The following is a 19,280-nucleotide window of genomic DNA, read 5'->3' as shown; positions in this document are numbered from 1 at the left end:
GGAGTGGGGTTTTATGGGGACGTAACTCTCCCAGTGAGTGTTGCAGGAAACTGGAGCACTTTGCTTTCCTTCTCCTCCCAGTACATGGCCTTCTTTGAGTTCAACAACCGCCTGGAGGCTATCCTGAGCAAGGCATACATCTACAGGTGAGTGAGTGTGGAGCTGCTGTTTGCTGCTGGTGAAGAAGGTCTACTTTGGTGTGCACCCATTCTGGGTTTCCAATTTATTTTCCCACTGTTCCCAGACCAGCTGATGTGGGCCTTGACTGATGCAGATGAGACACAGGGGTCCTGGAGCCTGTGTGGGTAGGATCACCTCTCCCTGACCCAGTGGGGATGGGAGTCCTGGCAATGAAGAGTAGCTGCCTGCGGATAATCTGCTTTTTCTGGCACTTCTGGAGCTGCAGGGCTGTGGAAGGGAGCAGTGGGGCTGCACATCCAGGGGTTCAGTGATTCCTGCATTGGCAGGACTCGCATGGTCAGCACTCGGTTCATTGTTTCAAAACTCCCTGTGATGCTGGGGGGAGATCTGATGTGTTGCTCTCAACAAACACCGCATCACCTCCTCTCCTGCTCTCTCCTTTCTTTTGCAGAGTGATTCGGACCACTGCCTATTTACTGTACAGCCTGCACGTGAATTCCTGCCTCTACTACTGGGCATCAGCCTACGAAGGACTGGGCTCTACCACCTGGGTCTACGATGGGGAAGGAAACAGGTACAAGCCAGGGCTGGGGTCCTCACACAGCACAGCTTGTTCTGATGAGCTGGAGCAAGAAGGGAGCTGTTAGGATGCAGCTGGGCTCATGAAAATTATTTTCTCATAAGAATGCCCTTGCTGATGCAAAGGTTTGGGTGCAAGCCCCGTTTCTGTCTGTTGACCCCCTGCCAGGTAAGGCTGGAGGCTTGAGGCTGTTAAAGCTGTTCTGGTTGCGGTGTGTCAGGCCCCTCAGACCAGCCCAGTGCCCTCATCCCCAGTATGTGAGATGGGGACAGTGGCCACCCTGTCCCCTCACTGTGGCATTTCCAAGGCACACATTAATGTTGGTTGCTCTGTGGCTGGTGGATGCCCCAGGGGGAGCACTCGACTCACGAGCCGAACGCTGCCTCACAGCCAATGCCCACACCTGTAGGTTGTACAACACCGACAAGACAAAACACTGAGTAATGTTTCAATAATTTATTACCATGCAGTAAATGAGAGTTTCCTGGAAAAAAAAGGCATAGTGAAAGAGCATTAAAGACTTGCTGTGAGGTGTGGCTGTAAAGGGGACAAGTGGCTGTCACCTAGGCAGCTTTAGTGCGGTTGTTGTGTTCCCTTTGAGCACTCAGCTTCCCATGTTAATGTTGCTGCTATACAGTTATTTTCTGTGATATACATACCTGTATCTATCTGTAGCTGTAACTATAACATCCAAGGGAGTGCCCAGGACCAGTGAATCCAGAATTGACTTGACATCTCCAGAGTCCCATGCCAACAATTTGCTCACAAACCCTTTTTTGTCCCCTGACTATTTCTCAAAGTATAAATGTTGTTGAAAATGCATTGCTGGTTTATAGTAGTGTGGCTGAAAGAAGCAGAAAATGGGAGTAGCCAAAGCAGCTGAGCCTCCCATGCAGAGCTTTCTGGAGGGTCCCTATGTCACCCTGCTCCTGTAGCATCTCCAGAAGCACCTGCAGATGTTGTGGGGAGTCTGCAGCCCCTTAATTTTTCCTTTGTCACCCATAATTACTTTCAGCAGGCTCTGGCTTGCCTTGGCCAGAGGATGTGAGCTTGGTGCTGAGGGGTGAAACCAGCCTTCGGTCCAGAAACACCTCCAAAGCTGCCTCTTTTCCTCCCAGCTACATCCGCTGCTACTACTGGGCAGTCAAAACCCTCATCACTATCGGGGGCCTGCCGGACCCCAAGACGCTGTTCGAGATCATCTTCCAGCTGCTGAACTACTTCACAGGCGTCTTTGCTTTCTCCGTCATGATAGGCCAGGTGAGCAGGAGTCGTGAGGGTTCCCAGCCTCAGGTAGGGAACATTTTGGTGGGGTTGGTCCACACATTTATATCTCCAGGTTTGTTTCCCACATTTAAGGACCCGCTCAGCGTTAGCAGAAGACAAAAAGGATTTGGTAGATGCTGTTAGGACTCAGCATACATGCTTTAAGCTGCTTAACCTGCATGATGGATAAGTGACAGCAACTAAAACATCTCTTCCGTCCATTCAGATGAGAGATGTGGTCGGTGCCGCTACCGCCGGGCAAACTTACTATCGGAGCTGCATGGACAGTACCATTAAATACATGAACTTCTACAAAATCCCCAAAACCGTTCAGAACCGGGTGAAAATGTGGTACGAGTACACGTGGCATTCACAAGGCATGCTAGGTGAGATCCCACCACTCCAAGGGTCAACACATGCACTGCATGTGTTTTACTGTGGTTCCTTTGCAGAGCTGAAATGTTACTGTCAAAAAGCATTACAGTTTCGGGGCAAGGGGTAGCTTATTTTATTCTTTGCTATATGGGCTTTTTTGCCCATCTATAGAGTATATAGGCAGCACCATAGTGATCCAGCATAGTGCCCTGAGTCCAACATCCCACCTGCTGGTCCCTGGGGTGCAGGAACTGCCAATCTCTGGCCAAAACATGTCCAATAGCAAACCCACAGGCTCACCCTATCCTAACCATTGAGCAGGACCCCTGCACCCACTCTCCTGGCCAGGAAAGGTGCTGGCTTGGGCTCACCGCTCTGTCTCTGAGAGCCGTCAGGGCAGAGATAACACCAAGGGCGGCTCTCTGTCACGCATTGGGTTTAGACCTGCAGGTTGCTGGGTGAGCAGAGGCTGGAGGAGACCCTTCTGGACAAGCTGGCTCCTGCCCTGTGCCACCAGAACGCAAGCTGCTTTCCCACTGCCATGCCAAGGACACCCTCTCCGATCAAGTGCTGGAAACGGCCCTTTTTCTGCTTTGTCTCACAGATGAGTCAGAGCTGCTGGTGCAGCTGCCGGACAAGATGAGGTTGGACATTGCCATCGACGTGAACTACAGAATTGTCAGCAAAGTGGCCCTTTTCCAGGTACCCTCTGCAGTGCAGGTCCTGGCCGGTGGAGTCTGCCATGCCAGTCCATCCTAATGGTGTTGGCTTTGTTTTGGCTCAGGGCTGTGACAGGCAGATGATCTTTGACATGCTGAAGCGGCTCAGATCGGTGGTCTACCTGCCTAATGACTACGTGTGTAAGAATTTTTTTAGAGCAGGAAAAGCTAGGCCTGGCCCATCACCGTGGCATTCAGCTGCTTCACAGCGAGGGAATTCAGAGCAAAACCATCCTCGGTTGCAGCTGGTTTTGGGCAAAGACTGACCTCTTCTGCTGCAGCCATGAACAGCAGGAGAGCAAGGAAGAGCTTGCCGAGCTGGAGAAGACTTTAGGAGCTTGGATGAGGGTGCTCAGGAGTGAGCACCACCGGGACAAAGTGTTTTGAGAGTTTGGCGAGTGCAATATGGCCATGGGGGTTTCTAGCAAGATGCAGGTTGGGGCATCCACAAAGTCTCCCTGTTTCTGGGCACCCCACACAGCACCCATCTTCATTGCAGGGAGAAATCGGCCGGGAGATGTACATCATCCAGGCAGGACAAGTGCAGGTGCTGGGAGGACCCGATGGCAAAACTGTGCTGGTGACCCTGAAAGCTGGATCCGTGTTTGGAGAAATTAGGTGAGTGCGGCATTGCCAGGGAAATACAGCTCATGGGCTCCGGGTGAGGAGGGTGAGAGGTTGACATCAGCAACACCCTAATTAATCCTTGTGATTCAGAACCATGAGCACTGAGCAGTGTCTGATACACAGATTACAGCTTTTTTCTGGGAGCTTTTTCACTGTTTTTGTCATCGTGCTGTTTTCTGCCTGAGGAGCTAGTGATAGTAAGCAGAGGTATATGGATGGATGAGAAAATGAATAAGATGTCTCACTAAAACACCCTCCCAGCCATTAATCTGCCCATTTCATGGGAAAGTCCTGTACCAATTTGTAATGCAGTGACAGAGTTTGCCTCCCTACAGCCCAGGAGATGCTAAATGGGTGTAAAATGCAGTATCTGACTTTTTAAACAGGCAAATACTTTTCTATATAGCGCTCTGTGCCAACATATCCCATCATTCTTTAAAAACTGGGCTTGGAAAATTTCATCAGGGTGAAAATTGAACTCTAGGTCCTCTGAAAGAGAGAGGTGGAGATGTGAAAATGGAGATTTCATGCTGAGCCTATGAATAACAGCATGGACATCTCTCCATGTCTCCTCAGCTTGCTGGCGGCAGGAGGGGGAAATCGCCGAACAGCGAATGTCGTGGCTCACGGCTTCGCTAACCTCTTCATCTTGGATAAGAAGGACTTGAACGAGATTTTGGTGCATTATCCGGAGTCTCAGAAGCTGCTGCGTAAGAAGGCCAAGTGCGTGGTGGGATGCTGCTTTCTCGCCTGTGGGGCATGAAAAAAAGCCAAGTCTGGGTTTGTGGATCACAAGGGAAATTTCTGTCTGCACGAAGTTCCAGGGAAGCTCCTGCTGCAGGAACCAGGCATGAGGCACAGGGCCCCTGAGGGCAGTTGGGCTGGGGTTACCACATTTTGGTAGAGGTGACCTGTCCCTCGCTGCCATCCAGGGAGGCTGGAGGTGCCCAGTGCCAGCCCAGCCCTTCACTGCTAAAAGTGGGGGCAACCTGGGGACAAATGTGGCCCAAGTGTGTTCATTTAAAAATCTATTAAATTATTCACTTTAGCATTACTTAGATTTGTTACTCTGTCCTTTCTAAGGCATAAAAAAAGGTCCTTTTAAAGTCTGAATTTTCTACATTATAAAATCCAGTGAACATCACATGTCCCTGGACTGAAGTTATCTCTTCTTTTCGTTGCTGTAGAAAAATGCTGAAAAACAACAATAAACCCAAAGATGAGAAAGGAGCCCCTGGACACTCGCTGATCATTCTGCCAAAACCTGAGACCCCGAAGCTCTTCCAGGCTGCCCTGGCCGCTGTGGGAAGGACGGGGGGCAAAGCGTCCCTGGCCCAGCTGCGGTGGAGGCTGAGGAAGCTGAAGGCAATGCAGGCGGCACAGGTGAGCATGGGGAGGGTGGCAATTTGGCTTTGTTAGATGCTTTGTTAGTCACTGACCAGCTTCAGAGACTGTCATTAAGGTGCCTTAAAGGAGCAAGCTCAGGTCATTGGGATCTGACATAGCATGGGAAGATGGGAAGGGGTGGTTTGCTTTGCAGCACAAAAGGGCAATACTGTGACTTTTTGCCCAGCTGTAAGTCTAATTTCTAGCTGGATTGAAGCCAGAGATGAACATCTCTTCCATGCTGCAGAGAGAGCTCCACTCGTAATTAATCTATGTGCTGGCGGGACGGGGGTGATGCTGGCACCCAGCATCCCCAGCCCAGTCAATATTTGCAAAGCTTTCCTGGCATGGTTGGGGTTGAGGCCTCCACCATCCTGCCAGCTCTGCATGATCCGCAGTGAAATCATCCTGGCTTTTTTGTTATGAGAGACTGAAATAGAAAATGGCCCTTCTTTTTAGTTGTTTTTGTTTTCCTTCCAAGTGTCTCTGCTAAACTCATTAAAAAAGGTCGTATCACCACACAGACTGTGTTGTTGCCCTTCCCAGTGTGGAGTTATGCAGATTATCACATCTGAACGTGGAAAGAGAGGTGAAAGAGCAGCTGATAGGGAGCGCATGGTGGCCTTGAGGCTGCGTAAACACCCAGGAAGATGCTGAGCAGAACTGAGTCTCTGTAGTCCTTCACAACAGCACGATGAGGCTTAATGCTAATTAATAACCAGTTAAAGGCAGCGACGAACAGTGGCACTGCCTGCTCTGCACAGTAGTGGTAACAAGGCCCATCATTAGCGGGTGCACATATTAGAAGCTAACCCCACTAATGGGATTAGAGGACCCCCTTCTATTGAAGGACACCCTCTCCATGGCATGGCCCCGGGTGAGGTTTCTGAGGCTCCTCTCTAAAGGAGACTTTAGTACTGGGTAGTACCGGGCCGTTCCCTCACAACACTTCTGACAAGCTTTTTGCCAAGGTCAACAACTCCAGATGCTTCAGGAGCTAAACAAGAGCCGCTGCAGGATGTGTGAGCATTACACTCATCTCAATGTGCTTCTTTTGAGATGTGCAGTGTATAACCCAGCTGCCCTGCTCACAGAGTCACCTTTGGCAGCAAGCTGTCATCCCAATTATGAGGTCTACAGTGACCTAAGGTTGATTTTGCCCTTTTTTTTTCTTTTTTTTTTTTTTTTTTGTTTTTGGATCACAGGATTCCAGCTTCAGCCCAATCCCACCGAAATCACCAGTGCACCAGAGATCACCCGTCACCTCCCACAGGGCTCACACACCCCTGAGAGAGGAAATATTCTCCAAATCTTCTGACAGTTTAATCACAGTTAGGGTGATTGCTACGGCACAAGAAGGTGAAGAAATCCTTGCTGCTGAGATTTCTGAGAAAGAAGAAAAAGAAATGCAAACCAAGCAGGTCCTGGGACAGGAGTAGGAGGCAGGCAAACGCCTGTGTTAGAAGCTTTTTGTCGTTAATGATTTCCACACAGTGACTGTAGGCTTCACTAGGTGCTGCAGGTAGGATCTGTCTTTCTTTTCTGCCCAGACCTTCATCCACTGTTGATAAAACCCTCTGCCGTATGGCCCAGAACCATACAAGGTTTCTGTGCTCTGAAGATCTGTTTTTGTTGAGCATCTTTATGAATTTTCTCACCCAATCTTGGGCCAGCCCTCTTGCTTCAAAACTCAGCCTTGCAGAGAGGAAGCCCTGGAGAAATTGCTTTTTATGGCTCTGGATGGTTAACGAGCGCTCAGATAAAGTGTGAAGAGTTATTCACCTCTGACAGCTGAGTCACTGCTTGGCCAGAAACAACCAGGGAGAAAAAAACCACAACAAGGTTCCTCTGTTGGGCTCAAGGATGTCAGCAGCAGCTGGAGAGTGATTAATCTCAAAACAATGTGGACTATGCTCACTAGCCAAGCACAGACTGAATCGCTGTCACGAGAAGGCCAAGGTCCATCCTGGTGTGCATAGGCTGCAAGGTGCTCGAGGGTCCTCGCATGGTGCCAAGACCACCTTGGGTTTGCTGCTGGGAAGAGGAGTTCCTGCCAGCCACAACCCTGGGGAGGTGGTGGGGTCTCCATTGCTGGTGGCTGTTATGGAGAGATTTGATGAGCAACTTTCAGGGATGGAGAAGCACAGTCCTGGATGAGGAGATGTTTCTGGAGATCCGTGTCAGCCCTGGGTTTCCCTGGGTATATGAACCTAAGGCTGCTGGGAAGGGAGAAGCCCGTGGTGGTGCAGGAAGTGCTCTCCTCTCCCACAGCGTTTCAGAGTCAGGCCAGAGCCCGTAGCATGCAAACAAGCGTGTACAAGCATGCAAGTGGTCTTTTGTGCTCATTGCTGGACCTCAGTGACCTGCCACATTTCCAGCAGCTGATTTCTGGACAATTTCAGTCACTTGGTTGGCTCTTGGCCACGTTTCCCATGGAGAAGCCACTCTGGTCTTGCTCACTGCTGTAACAGGGTGCTTGTGAAGGCGCTCTCTCAGCCACGCTGGGGCTGAGTGCTGGATGGGAAGGTGAGCACCTGGTTACCCTCCAGCACATCCAGCTGATGGCTCAAGGTATCTGATCTTCCTCCAGCACCACCAGTTCCTCATCTTCCTCAAATCCAGCACCAATTGGACCAAGCTACCGGTGAGCTGAGGTGGTGAGAAGCAGCGGTTGAAGACAGTGCCAGGTGAGACGATGCAGATCGTCCTGAAAGCTTTGACTGGCCAGGTCTCTGTGGCCCCACTGGCTCCATGGAGAGGAACCAGTTTCCATCCTTTGGAGGAAAAGCTGGGCAGGTTTTGCCACAGGGAGCAGCCCTGGAGCCACGGCTGAGGGACTCTAGGTGTTCAGCAAATGCTGAGCAGTGCTGCAGGTTTCACAGGTCTGGCCATGACAGGCGTCAGTGCCCCTGTCCCTGGGTGACCCCTCTTCCCATCAGCAGCCTGGGACTGATCTTCACCTCCTACGGCATTTTCCTATTTTCTTGAATTTTTTTCCCATCTCTTGCAAAACAGATGGGTTTCTGTGGCAGAAAAAGACAGAATAAATGATAATGTTAATTAACAGTGGCATGCTCTCTTTTAAACAAAGACCCACAGGAGGGTCTGCAGCCACCACTGCCCTTAAGGTTGCAGGGGAAAACCTGGACTCACCCAAACCTCCCAAAGTATTTCTTGTCCTCAGTAGTTTGCAAGTGACTTCCTGCTGGGTTGCCACTAGGTTTCGGTGAGGAGTGCAAAGTATTGTTTTTCTCTGTATAAATATTTATATAACCAGACCAGGAAACGTGCAAAAGTCAACCCGAGGTTCTGATTTGCTTTTCTGATTTGATGTGGTTTAGAAAAAAGCGTTTACATGAATAGTGGGCTGTAATGGCTTTCCTAATTCACTATAACTACAATAAACACCACACAGATTACTGTTAATTTGCTGTGTATTTGTTTCAAAATTCCAGTTGTTTTCCATATTTTTCCTCATGGAGGCACTGACAGAGCCAGGAAATTCCCCACATGGGGTTCACAGATTTTTCAAATAAATGTTTTGGGGGCTTGGAGATCACGTAATACTGGTAGTCAAATTGTTATGGTGTTTTAATTACCGGAATGGGGGGGGAGGGGAAAGCTTTCTTAAATGACAAATACTTGTGTGACGTTTTCAACAAGCAGTAGTGATGGATACATAACTGGTAATTCTGGAACCACGAGGAGATTTGAAGTTATCTTCCTCTGTGAACTGTTTACAGCTTTAGTTCTTTAGAGAGATTATTTTCCAGGCAATAATTAAGGTCAAGGTAGGGTTGGGCTTCCAGGCTGGGTTGGAGAGTTGGGTTCAGATCTCTCTGCTGTGCAGGACTATTTAGAAATGATGGACAGGGCAAGGAGATGGGCAGCTCCTTAATGCCTCTGGTTTTGGGGACTGCTATAAATTGGCTTTCTGCTGAATTTTGTAATTCCATTCATTTACCAGTTTTGCTGTATTTGCAATGGGCTCCCTCTGCACTGGCTCCTGTTGAATAGCTTGCAGCATGCCCTTATCTCAGGTCTGTGCTTTCCACTGCCCTTGGAACGTTCCTGATGGATCTGGTAACGCTCCATGAACCTTGACTGCATTTCTTATTCATTTTTGCTCATTCCGCTTTGATGTCCTTAAGTGTTGGACTGATGCGATATGAGATCCTTTAATAATATTAATGCAGTGTTCAGGGGATATTGCTGGGCTGTTGCTTGTCGCCAGTCCAGCACCCTGGAAATTCTGCATTGCAGTTTTCCTCCTGACTTACACTACTGATTAAGTGATTTCTTGGTGGTTCATAGCCATAGAAACCAGGTTTTCTTGTAATGATATTTCAGCTGTTGCTGCTTTTGAGTGAAACAAGTGGAACAGATAATCGCTGCAGGAAGAAACAGAGCTTGCTGTTGTTGGATCTGTATGAATGTGCTAGGTTTTGCCTCACTATCGCAAGAAGCATCTTTACAGAAGGCTTTATATATACTGGTTTTATATACATATATACTTTTTAATATAGGGAGATTCTTCAAAAAATATATATAAATTATATAACTTTTAAATATACATATACTTTTTATACTATTCATATTCCTTGTGGCTTGTTCTGTTTCATCTTTCAGAAAAGAGATACTGATTAAATGTTCTGTATGAAGTTAGAGAAGAAAAACATCTCCAATTAAAAAAAATCAAATTACAAAAGGAATAATAAAACCCACCACAGATATCTGACTGTGGAGGAAGTTGTTTTCCTCTGGGTTGAAATGGGGCAGGTATTTTCTCCGTATTTATAGTCGGGGCAATCTTTTAAAAAGATTAAGTGCAATTGCAGGTTAATCACTGATAAGGTTATAATGAAAGTAAAAACAAGTAAGCAGGTTTGGGGATTAGACTCAGGTCTAGAAAGAAATTGCAGGATAAATGGAAAATGTTTAATTAGAAAGCTTGAAAGAAAATGTAGCACTTTAACCTTGAAACCCGGAGACCGCAGCCAGCAGGACATGCTCCTCATTCAGGGAACAGTCTGTAAACCACTCCTTCTGCCTGTATCTATTTTTTCAGCTGTGTAGATCTGCTTTGAGTCATGGTTGCGGTTAAATCCCTTTGAATCCCTTTTACCTTCCGCTAAAATGGAGCTAATATGAGCCTGGTTTTCTCTGCCCTGAGCACTCAGCTCCTTTTAATTGTGGTAATGGTCCCACTAGAGTTAACACCCCCCAAAAAACCCAGACCACCATTTGGGAAGGGGTCACCCAGAGGTACACAAGCCAATGGGTGTCCACGCCAGCATTTGTTAATGACAATTTAGGCTTAGCTTGGGCAGGATGACAGTTTCTCATTCTTTCCTCATTTACCCATTCTTATTTTGGGATGAAACTTTCCAATTTTGGTGAATGTCTTGTGGAGCTCTGAGCAATATCCAGCGAGTTGGGTTTGAGTCATCTGAAGAAGTAAAACCTATATTATTTCATTTTTTTTCTGCTTTTAGAAGTCACTTGATGCATGAGAAAAGCTGGAAATCAAACAGTTGAAGTCTAAAAACCATTTTCTTGTATAAATTGGAAGGAATTTGGGGACAAATGTAAACAAATGGAGAATTGAGATAAATCAGGCTGTGGGGAAGCTATGGGGTGGCTGAGGGACATCTCTACCAGCTCTGGGCTGTGATATCCTGGGGTGTTTTTCAGATACTTGCTTTGCAAAGCCCATCTGAGCATCCCTTTGCATCCCAGTACCTCCCATATGTCCCAGCCCATTGGTCTTCCCATGAATGGTCCGAATTCGTCCCAGGGTGAGCACCAAAGGGGCGTGCAGTGCCGCTCTGTCTTAGCAATAACCGGAGGAATGAAGCCTGACCAGCCTAGTTACTCATTCTAGATAAGAGGCTCTTTTGTGCTATAGAAATACCAATATCACGTGAAAACCTCTCCGCTACCATGGTTACTAGACTGCCGTCACTGCTGCCAGCGAGACAGGACTCATAGCATTGGCAGAGCTTCTAGTCTGCCCTTCACAGGGTGAATCTCTGGCCATAAAACCTACGTTATGGCCCAAAAAGGAGGAGAGATGCCTGCGAGGGTGAGCCGGCCACATCTGGCCTTACGATGCTCAGTGTGTTGTGTACAGCGTCACTGCCCTGTCACTGGGCATGAGGCTCTGGGTTTCATAAATTCCTCACTGATAACTGACTGAAATATTCTTTAAAAAGTGAGAAAATGCTGCTGTGGGCAGGGGGCAATCAGCTGTGCCCCGCTTCCTGTTTTTCTGGCATTTAGGAATGACTTGACCTCATGGCACTCTCTCTTTTTGCACTTCTCATTAAAGTGCTTTCCTGAGCACTAATTAGGGCGGTTTTCCTTTTGTAAATTAGCCTGATACGATCTGTGTGCCTTGGCAGACACCCTCTGGAGCAAGAACCCAAGTCTCTGTGTTTGATCGCTGTTTATTTTTGAAATCTCCCTGCTTTTACTGTTTTTGGCTGCCTTCTAGAAAGTGCTCACAGGTGGCAATTAATGGGAGGGAAACGGGGCTTTCCAGCTCTCCTGCCTCAAGAAACAGGAGATTTTTTGGCGCCATGGGGTCCTTCAGCCTGATGCAGGTTAATGCAGTGGTGTGGGCATGCAGAAGCCCTTTCCTCTGAGCTCCTTTCCATCCCACTCCAGCATCCTTTTGTGGAGTGTCAGATCTGCAAGGAAAGGCACTGCCAGACCCAACCTCTTAACAGGTGATGGGAAAAAAAAAATCCAACCACAACACTCATTCTGTGCTATTAAAACACTTTTGACTATAGACAATGCTCAGAACAGCAAACCCAAGTCACCCCAAACCCATCTGAATCTGGAAGTCTGGGGCAGGAGGAAAGTCCACTTCGGTGCCGATATCACTAAATAGGTTGTGTCAGCAATTTGCCCGGGACCAATGGTGCTCAGGAGGGGATGGACTTTAATCGGCTCTCACTTTCTTAATGCACTGGCAGATGGAAGCGGAGGGGACGTTGCTTTCTCCATCTCTGGTCAAGGAAGGGGCAGAGCCGCCAGAGGTTTGCACAGGCTAAGAAATCTGGCGGTGAAGGTGACGCTGGGTGCAGGAAGCCATCCTCTGCCTTCATTCCCCCTGGCAGCAAGCAGAGCATCCCTGCCACCCCGCTCTGCATCAGCCACTGGGCACCATCACGGACCATCTTTACAAAAGCATTTACTGGTCCTTAAAGAGGGATGAGGAGAAGTGCTGGGGGTCTTCACCCAGGGACCCTTGAGATTGGGACAGAGTTGACAAAGCCCCGGACGAAAAGGCAATGATTTCTCGCTGCCGGTGTGCCATGTGCGGAAGAGCACGGTGAAGCATCCCACTCCAGAGTACTGCTGACGGCGGTGGCCACGCCAGTGGTGGGGGTCTGCACGGGCTGTATCCAGAGCTCAGACCCCTTCCCAGGATTCACGGAGCCATGCATGCACTGTGTGTGCTGGTGGGACTGTCAACGCAGGGCTGGAGCAAGGGGAGCAGCAGGAGAAGCGGGATGCAGACTGCAGAGAGCATCCCTGCCCACGGCAATGAGTGCAAGCACGGCCTCGGGGGGTCACCCATGGGCACTGTGCAGAGACCAGCGCGTGGTGGAGGATGCTCCCGAAAACTGTGTGCTGGACAAGGGCTGGCGTGGCTGGGTGTGCAGGTGAGAGCGATGGGGTAGGGCTGGGGGTGAGAGGGGCAGAGGTTGCGTCAAAAGCAAAGCCTGGGGGCAAAAACCACCAAAATGCTTCTGGATTGGGGTCATTTTCGCAAAACATGCACCAATGTTTGTGCACGAGCTCTGTTTTTGTTCTGCTGTTTCCCAAGGGGTTAATTAAGCAGCATTTTTTTTCTGATGGGATGAAGACAGCTGAATAGACGAGTGTGTGAACCCCAGACAGCCCTGGTCCCACCTCGCCTAGGATGCTGAGTGCCCCTGCCATGCCTTGATCCCACCTTATACACCATTTCTTTCTCCATCCCATCCTTAATTTTTCACCCAAACACCTCTCTAGGATCTCCAGATAGACCTGAAAGCCCAGGAAGGTTTGCATGAAAAAAAGCAGCAAGCTGGCAGTTATCCTGTGTCAGTCTGCATAAACCTTCCTGCCTCCGCTGCCAGATTTGCCTTAATGTCTCCTTGTTTTTCCAGTTGTGAGTGATTGCTCAAGGGATCTCTTGGCAGAGAGGACTCGGGTTCATCCTTCAGATCCTGCTCATCTCTAAGGCATAAGCATAAAAATATGGGTGTGGGTCCACTCCTCTTCACAAAGACAAATTAAATCTGCTCACGCAGCGCCGGGCGCAGGCGGCAGAGCTGAAGCGTGCAGCTCTTTAATATTCATTGGGCGTAGACATAAAAGTTTTCTTTGCTAAAATAGCCTTGCACGTCGCTGTGCGGCTCCATTTTCAATAAACCTTAACGAGAGACTGGAATTTAACATTTCCTTTGCTTGACTCCCCAAATTCTATCACCTCAGCCAAGGAGCAGAAGACCTTCGCTGGGTGTAAAACCTGATTAAGGAGAGATCTTGGCACTTCATTTGCAATTTTCAGTTCTGGAGTCTACTGCGACAGAGCAAAGTTTTTGAAGCACCAACACAGGAACAAGAAGTTTTGCTTTTATTTTGAAGCAGGATGAGTTGTGGTAGCTGTGCATCTATTTGTGTGTTAAGTTTTAAGAGGAATGATTTGTTTTCCCTGTAAAATTTTGGCAGGTAGATTCATGGATCTCTTTAGTAACTCTTCCTATTAACTGAGTGCAGTTTTCTTCATCATCTCAATTACGCCTTAGAAGAAAAAAAATGATAATATGATCCCAGTTGGGTCCACAATAATTAAATCACCATTAAATATGTTTCGGTAAGTTAAACTAGAAAGGCTTCAGCCTTTTTCCTTGTTGTATGGGAAGCTGCAATAATACGAGGCAGGCTGGCACGCTCCAGCTCAGGGAAGTTAACAGCAGGGAAGACATCGCTTGGCAGTGCATGGAGGCAGTGGGAGCATACCCGTGGCACCAGGGAAATTGGGGGCTTGGATGCAAAGGAGCACATGGGCACGGCTGAGCCAGCCAAGGAGCTCTGCTGGTGCCACCCAGGAGCTGGCACAGGCACTGCATGACATGGGGACATCCATTATATATAACGGGTGTCAATAATGCATGGCAGGATAATGTTTCCGTCCTGCTGGAGGAGATTTGGTGTCAAAGCTGTGGAGCGGTGGTGGTACAGCATCCCGTGTGTGCTGAGACATGGGGTGACCGGCAGAGCAGCTGGGCTGTGCCTGCTGAGCATCCCCAGGGCACAGTAAAATCCATGGTGACACTGAGTCACCGAGGTGCTGGTGGCAACAGCACCTCCGTGGCTGCAACCCTGCTGGGATGGGCTCACAGGAGGTTTACAGACAGCTCGATATCGAGCAGCCAAAGCCAGTTAGCAGGAAGGCTATTTAATTAGGGTATTTAATTAGGGAATACCCTGCCTTGTTTGCATATTCATCTCTCTGTTGGGTGCAGCTTTCGCATTGCAACTGAGGCTGTCTCGTGGATTACCCTCTGTCACGATATTTTCCTTTACGGGGTGCATTTACTTTATGACCACAAGGGTATTACCCTCTTCCCTGAAGAGGCTCCTACTGGTTTACCTGTGGCCATGCCTAAACTGGCTGGGTATTATTAGTGAGCCCTGCATTCCTCCAGTGTCTACCCTCACGGCATAGCCACTTACATCAGCCCCAAAACTCTATTCCCTAAATTATTCACAATTACTGCTTTTGCTTCATTTCTTCTCCAAAGTCAAGCACACTTTGGAGGGCACTAAAAATAAATGGTTTTGCTGAGAACTGAATGTATTTTTTGAAAGAGATGTCTCCCATCACTATCGCCTATGCAGAGGAAAGCCTAGCTGTGTCCCTGCACACCCTGTTACCAAAGTCACCCAGCCAGGGCAAAGGGCTTGGTGGCACTGTGAAGGCTTAGCTTCAAGGAGAAAATGAGTGGCAGAAGTAGCAAAAAAAAATCCCAGTTTTCTAAAAAAAAAAAACCAAACAAAAAAAACCTCAATTACCCATCTGCAGCTTTTATCTTCCTTTTTTTTTTTTAAATAAAAATAATTGCAGAAAGCACCCAAGGTACTGAGCAGAGGGTCCCAACGGTGACCCATAAGCAAGGGGACCACTGGTGAGCTTCTGCTAGACCAGGAGCTCCAGGACCTCTTGCTTGGGATCCAGTGATCTTTCCAGTACAGCCTTAATTTTTATTTGCTGGATAAAACGTCCTGGATGGAATTTACCCGGTATCAAGCTGGGTTTGTTCAAACCAGCATGGATATCCCAGCATCAGCTGGGCCAACTCGTGCTTATTCTTAGCCTTGTTTCTAAGAAGTGCTGATAAGCAGAAGCCCGTATTGGTTAATGCCATGAAACATTAATGACTTAGCAGGTGAGCCGCGGTCCTCCCGCAGAGCGGCTCCCAGCTCCCCGGCAGCCGGCATGGCCCAGGAGGAGCCTGGCCACACTTCGCTCAGAGGAGGCATGGGCATGAAATCCAAGCCCAAGTCATACCTGAAGCCAGCTGAAAAATATGACAGCGAGAAAAGGTAGGTGAAAGGGAGCTACAGAGGCTGAGGTTTTGGTTAGATGGCTCTGCAAGGCAGTCCAAGGTAGGAAACTTCAGAGGGGGGTAGGAGCTGCCCCACCGATGGCTGCTGCATCTTGCATCACGCTTATGTACAGGCAATTCCTGTGGCTGCAATGTGAGTTGTAGAGTTTTTCTCCACCTGAATGCAGCAGGTTGAAAAAGACATTGCTTTTGTCATTTGCTTGATATAAAGCAGCTCCCATCCGGACCAGCCAGCTCCTTGACTCTGGACCGGCTCCATGCTGCCCTGGGCTGCTGCCTCCCACCCCAGCACCCCAAACCTGGCCTAACCGGTTTGGGTGCTTGGCCAGGGGGGCTGTGGAGCCCCTTGCTGCTATCCAAAGCTGCTGCCAAGGCCAGCAACATCCCAATGCATCGGATTTAGGCACCGATCCTTGCAACACCTCTCCCCAGCTCCTGGTCTCCACCCAGCTCAACGCAGCCCTATCTGAAGGATCAGAGCCTCCAGGTTGAATTAATTCAGTTGGTGAACTTTAAAATGAGTACTAAATTTCTCAGGAGCATGCTAAGACTTAATTAAAACTCCTATCTTTGCGTGAAACGGCAATGTAGGATTGCAGGGGGTTTGTTCCTGCTTCAGTAAGCGTTTCATGTTGGCTTGGCAAGCCATGCCTCAGAAACGCTGAGAAATCCCCTCACCAACCTCGAGGAGGAGCAAAATAATGAGCTGGGCTATAATTAATTGTGCTCTGGGGACACGTTCTCACGACGGCTGGTGCTTCTGGTGGGAATTTTCTACAGGGAGCATCCCAATACACGAGAGGCTTCAGGTATGCTCTTGCCTGTGTTCCTGGACTAGGTTATTGGATTGCTTGAAGGGAGGGGAAATTAAAATTTTGCTGGGATTTGGGGGATTTTTTAGCTGTCTATGTAGGTTAAATATTTGCTTGAGGCAGAACAAATGCCTAATGCAAAAGGCCCTGCTGTTTCGATTGCTGGAGCTTCCCTTCATCCAAGTAAAAGGCAAATTAACCTGCCTGACTTAACAGCATCACAACAGCGATGCTTTTCATCTACAGAAAGAGCTAAACTCGTCCCGGGGTCACTGTGCCTCATGGCAGGCCAGTACCATCCGCAGGGGGCAGCTGCATTTGAGTGCTGATGGTGGTCAATGTATCGACCCCCTCGCTACCTGCTGGGTGCTGGCAGGAGGGTGCTGCTGGTGGCGAGCCCTGCCACTCGCTGCCTTTTCCCTGCCTGTCTGCAAAGCGGCATTTCTAAAAATACCTTTGGTGATGTCGTCAACCGGCGCCTGCTCAGGTCACCGAGGCGTGACATCCAAGACAAGGAGGACTGGAGCATCCTGAGGGACGAGGCTGAGATTATTCCAGTCAGAGCAGGTGAATCCCTACGGAGAGGTGGATACGGGCAGGGTACCTGCAGCCCTCAGCCCATCCCCTGGCAAATGGGCATTTCCTGGGATTTACAGCTCTCTCTCAAGCTAAGCAGCATCACAGCCAAGGAAAACAGAGCTGGGTTACCAGCAAGCATCCAATGCTAAATAAGTTCCATTTCTGGATCCCTGGGGATCCTGTCTCTGGTGTGCCAGGGCTGCTGGAAAGCTGTGTCATCCTTGCCGAAAGTCAGCCCCACAGCTCAAATGGGGTGGGGTTTTTTTAACGCTCACAGGTGACTATTTGAATATGGCTGTCAGCACAAACCCCCTTCCGTGTCTCGGATTGTGCCCCATGCTTATTCATTAGGTTGTTTTTCTAAACTGGGGAATTCACGCATATCCTTGGTTAATTTAGACTTATTTGATGTAATTGATACAACTTACACGCACTGCATAATTGCAATACCATTAAAAACCTGAAGCATTCAAAAGCCAGGAAATTACTTACTGGTTAAAGTCATTTCCATAAACATTTATTTTACCCTTACAGCTTGTAAATGAAGTCAGTGATGAAATGGATTTACAGTTGCTATCAGAAAGTAGAAAGTAGCTTTATGTGTGTCAATATTATCACTAAACCAGCCGAAGGAGCTGCCCAGACAATAGGGTACTTATGCAAACCAGCACAACTGCTTAGGGCCTCCACGGGTACATACACGTATGTGTGTCTATAGGCACACACACGCATACTCATCCACGTCGAGGGCTCTGTGCTGGGAACGCCGCTGAAGCGAGGGGAGGTGCCGCTTTGCAGAGGCTGGGAGTTTTTCGCTGGGTTTATTTCTGCTGCGCTGGCTGTGGGGGGAAGGCAGCCGCAGCACAGAGGTGGAGGCAGCTACGGAGCCAGGGATGAGATGCTGCCCTGGTGACATGGGGACATGCAGGTGACCCTTCCCAGCCCCCTTTCTCTGGGGCTGGAGCAGCTCGTACTCCCCAGGGACTCTCCATCATCCCCCATCCATAGGGCTGGCTTGTGGCAAGGGATGGGGCGGCATGTCCTGGAGGCTCTCTGAGGATGTCCAAGAGAGGGAGGTGCTGGGGTGAAAGGACAAGGCTGAATCCATCCAGGAGTGAGCGAAAAAGCTGTGACTGAGCATGGCAGGGTGGGAGGTGACAGACTCCTGGTCTCAAAGCAAGGAACACCCACCAAGGAACCCCCACCCCTGCGTCCCCCAGCCCACACAGGACCCATGCGCCCCATGGGTCAGCCCAATGTCAGGCGTGCGGATGTGAGCCATCGGCACAGGGCATCCGCCGCCACTGATGCCAAATTAAGTTTTGTTGTGGGAAATATCCGGTACTACCAGTTAATTACCATGACCAAGTCATCAGTACCTTGTGTCACCCAAAGCAGGCATTAACATAATGACAGCCAGGCAGATACAAATCACACCCTAAAAATGGGTATAAATTGTATTAAAAGCAGCGTTTTTTTTATTGCCTTTCTGAAACCAAGGCCTTTGGAGTGGTCTCGGGGCACGTTGTGCTGCTTTCTTCATGCCTCCTGGTTAGGAACGCATTGTTTTCCTGGTGAAATCTGGGTTCTTGGGCCGTGGCGGGCCTGGGGTGCAGGCAGCATGGGTGTCAGTGCACTGGCTTTGGGGAGCCGTGGGGACGTGGTGGAGGGTGACAGCACTGTTGGTCATGTCTGGTCTCTTTCTTGGTGGTGCTGGTGGCTCTGTCCACATTTTCCCCTGGGGAATAGTGCCATAGCCGCAGCCATGTCAGAGTTTGGTGCTGGAGGAGAGGGGCGGGAGCACTCCAATGAGCCATGAGGGACAGGATGGGGGTGGACTATGGCTCCCCCAAGAGCACTGGGAGCGGGTAGAGAAGGGACAGGGACACACCGCGGGCACCAGGGCCACACCTGGACCTCTGACAAGGGAGTTCAGGGGAGGATAGGGGGATTGGGACAGCCTAGGAAGGACCAAGGAGACACTAAGGGTACCGAGGACAAACTGGGGGTACCAGGGACACACCGGGAGCACCCTAGGTCTCGGACAAGGAGGTGGTCAGGGGAGCACAGGGAAGGGCCTGGGAAGGGCCGAGGGAACCCCGGGGCTCCTCTGAGCTCCCCAGGGCTCTGACAAGAGGGGCTAGGGGTTCACCGGTGACGCACC

The 19,280-nt window shown here is 49.3% G+C and overlaps 1 protein-coding gene across 1 annotated transcript in view; it reads left to right on the top strand.

Moving 5' to 3' along the window:
• CNGB1 (cyclic nucleotide gated channel beta 1) overlaps nucleotides 1–13,265 on the top strand; it is a 31,295-nt gene extending 18,030 nt beyond the window's left edge. The window contains exons 21-30 of the mRNA XM_010186515.1: nucleotides 82–146; nucleotides 593–715; nucleotides 1,840–1,981; nucleotides 2,214–2,373; nucleotides 2,967–3,064; nucleotides 3,147–3,228; nucleotides 3,579–3,699; nucleotides 4,285–4,431; nucleotides 4,896–5,091; nucleotides 13,260–13,265. Coding sequence (XP_010184817.1) covers nucleotides 82–146; nucleotides 593–715; nucleotides 1,840–1,981; nucleotides 2,214–2,373; nucleotides 2,967–3,064; nucleotides 3,147–3,228; nucleotides 3,579–3,699; nucleotides 4,285–4,431; nucleotides 4,896–5,091; nucleotides 13,260–13,265 — 1,140 coding nt within the window. The remainder of the gene's footprint in view (nucleotides 1–81; nucleotides 147–592; nucleotides 716–1,839; nucleotides 1,982–2,213; nucleotides 2,374–2,966; nucleotides 3,065–3,146; nucleotides 3,229–3,578; nucleotides 3,700–4,284; nucleotides 4,432–4,895; nucleotides 5,092–13,259) is intronic.
• Nucleotides 13,266–19,280: the final 6,015 nt, after the last annotated feature.

The sequence above is a fragment of the Mesitornis unicolor genome, unplaced genomic scaffold (genome assembly GCF_000695765.1).
Source record: "Mesitornis unicolor isolate BGI_N332 unplaced genomic scaffold, ASM69576v1 scaffold27836, whole genome shotgun sequence".
Taxonomy (NCBI): Eukaryota; Metazoa; Chordata; class Aves; order Mesitornithiformes; family Mesitornithidae; genus Mesitornis; species Mesitornis unicolor.
The sequence above is the reverse complement of the archived record's forward strand: the minus strand, read 5'-3'. Positions and strand labels throughout refer to the sequence as shown.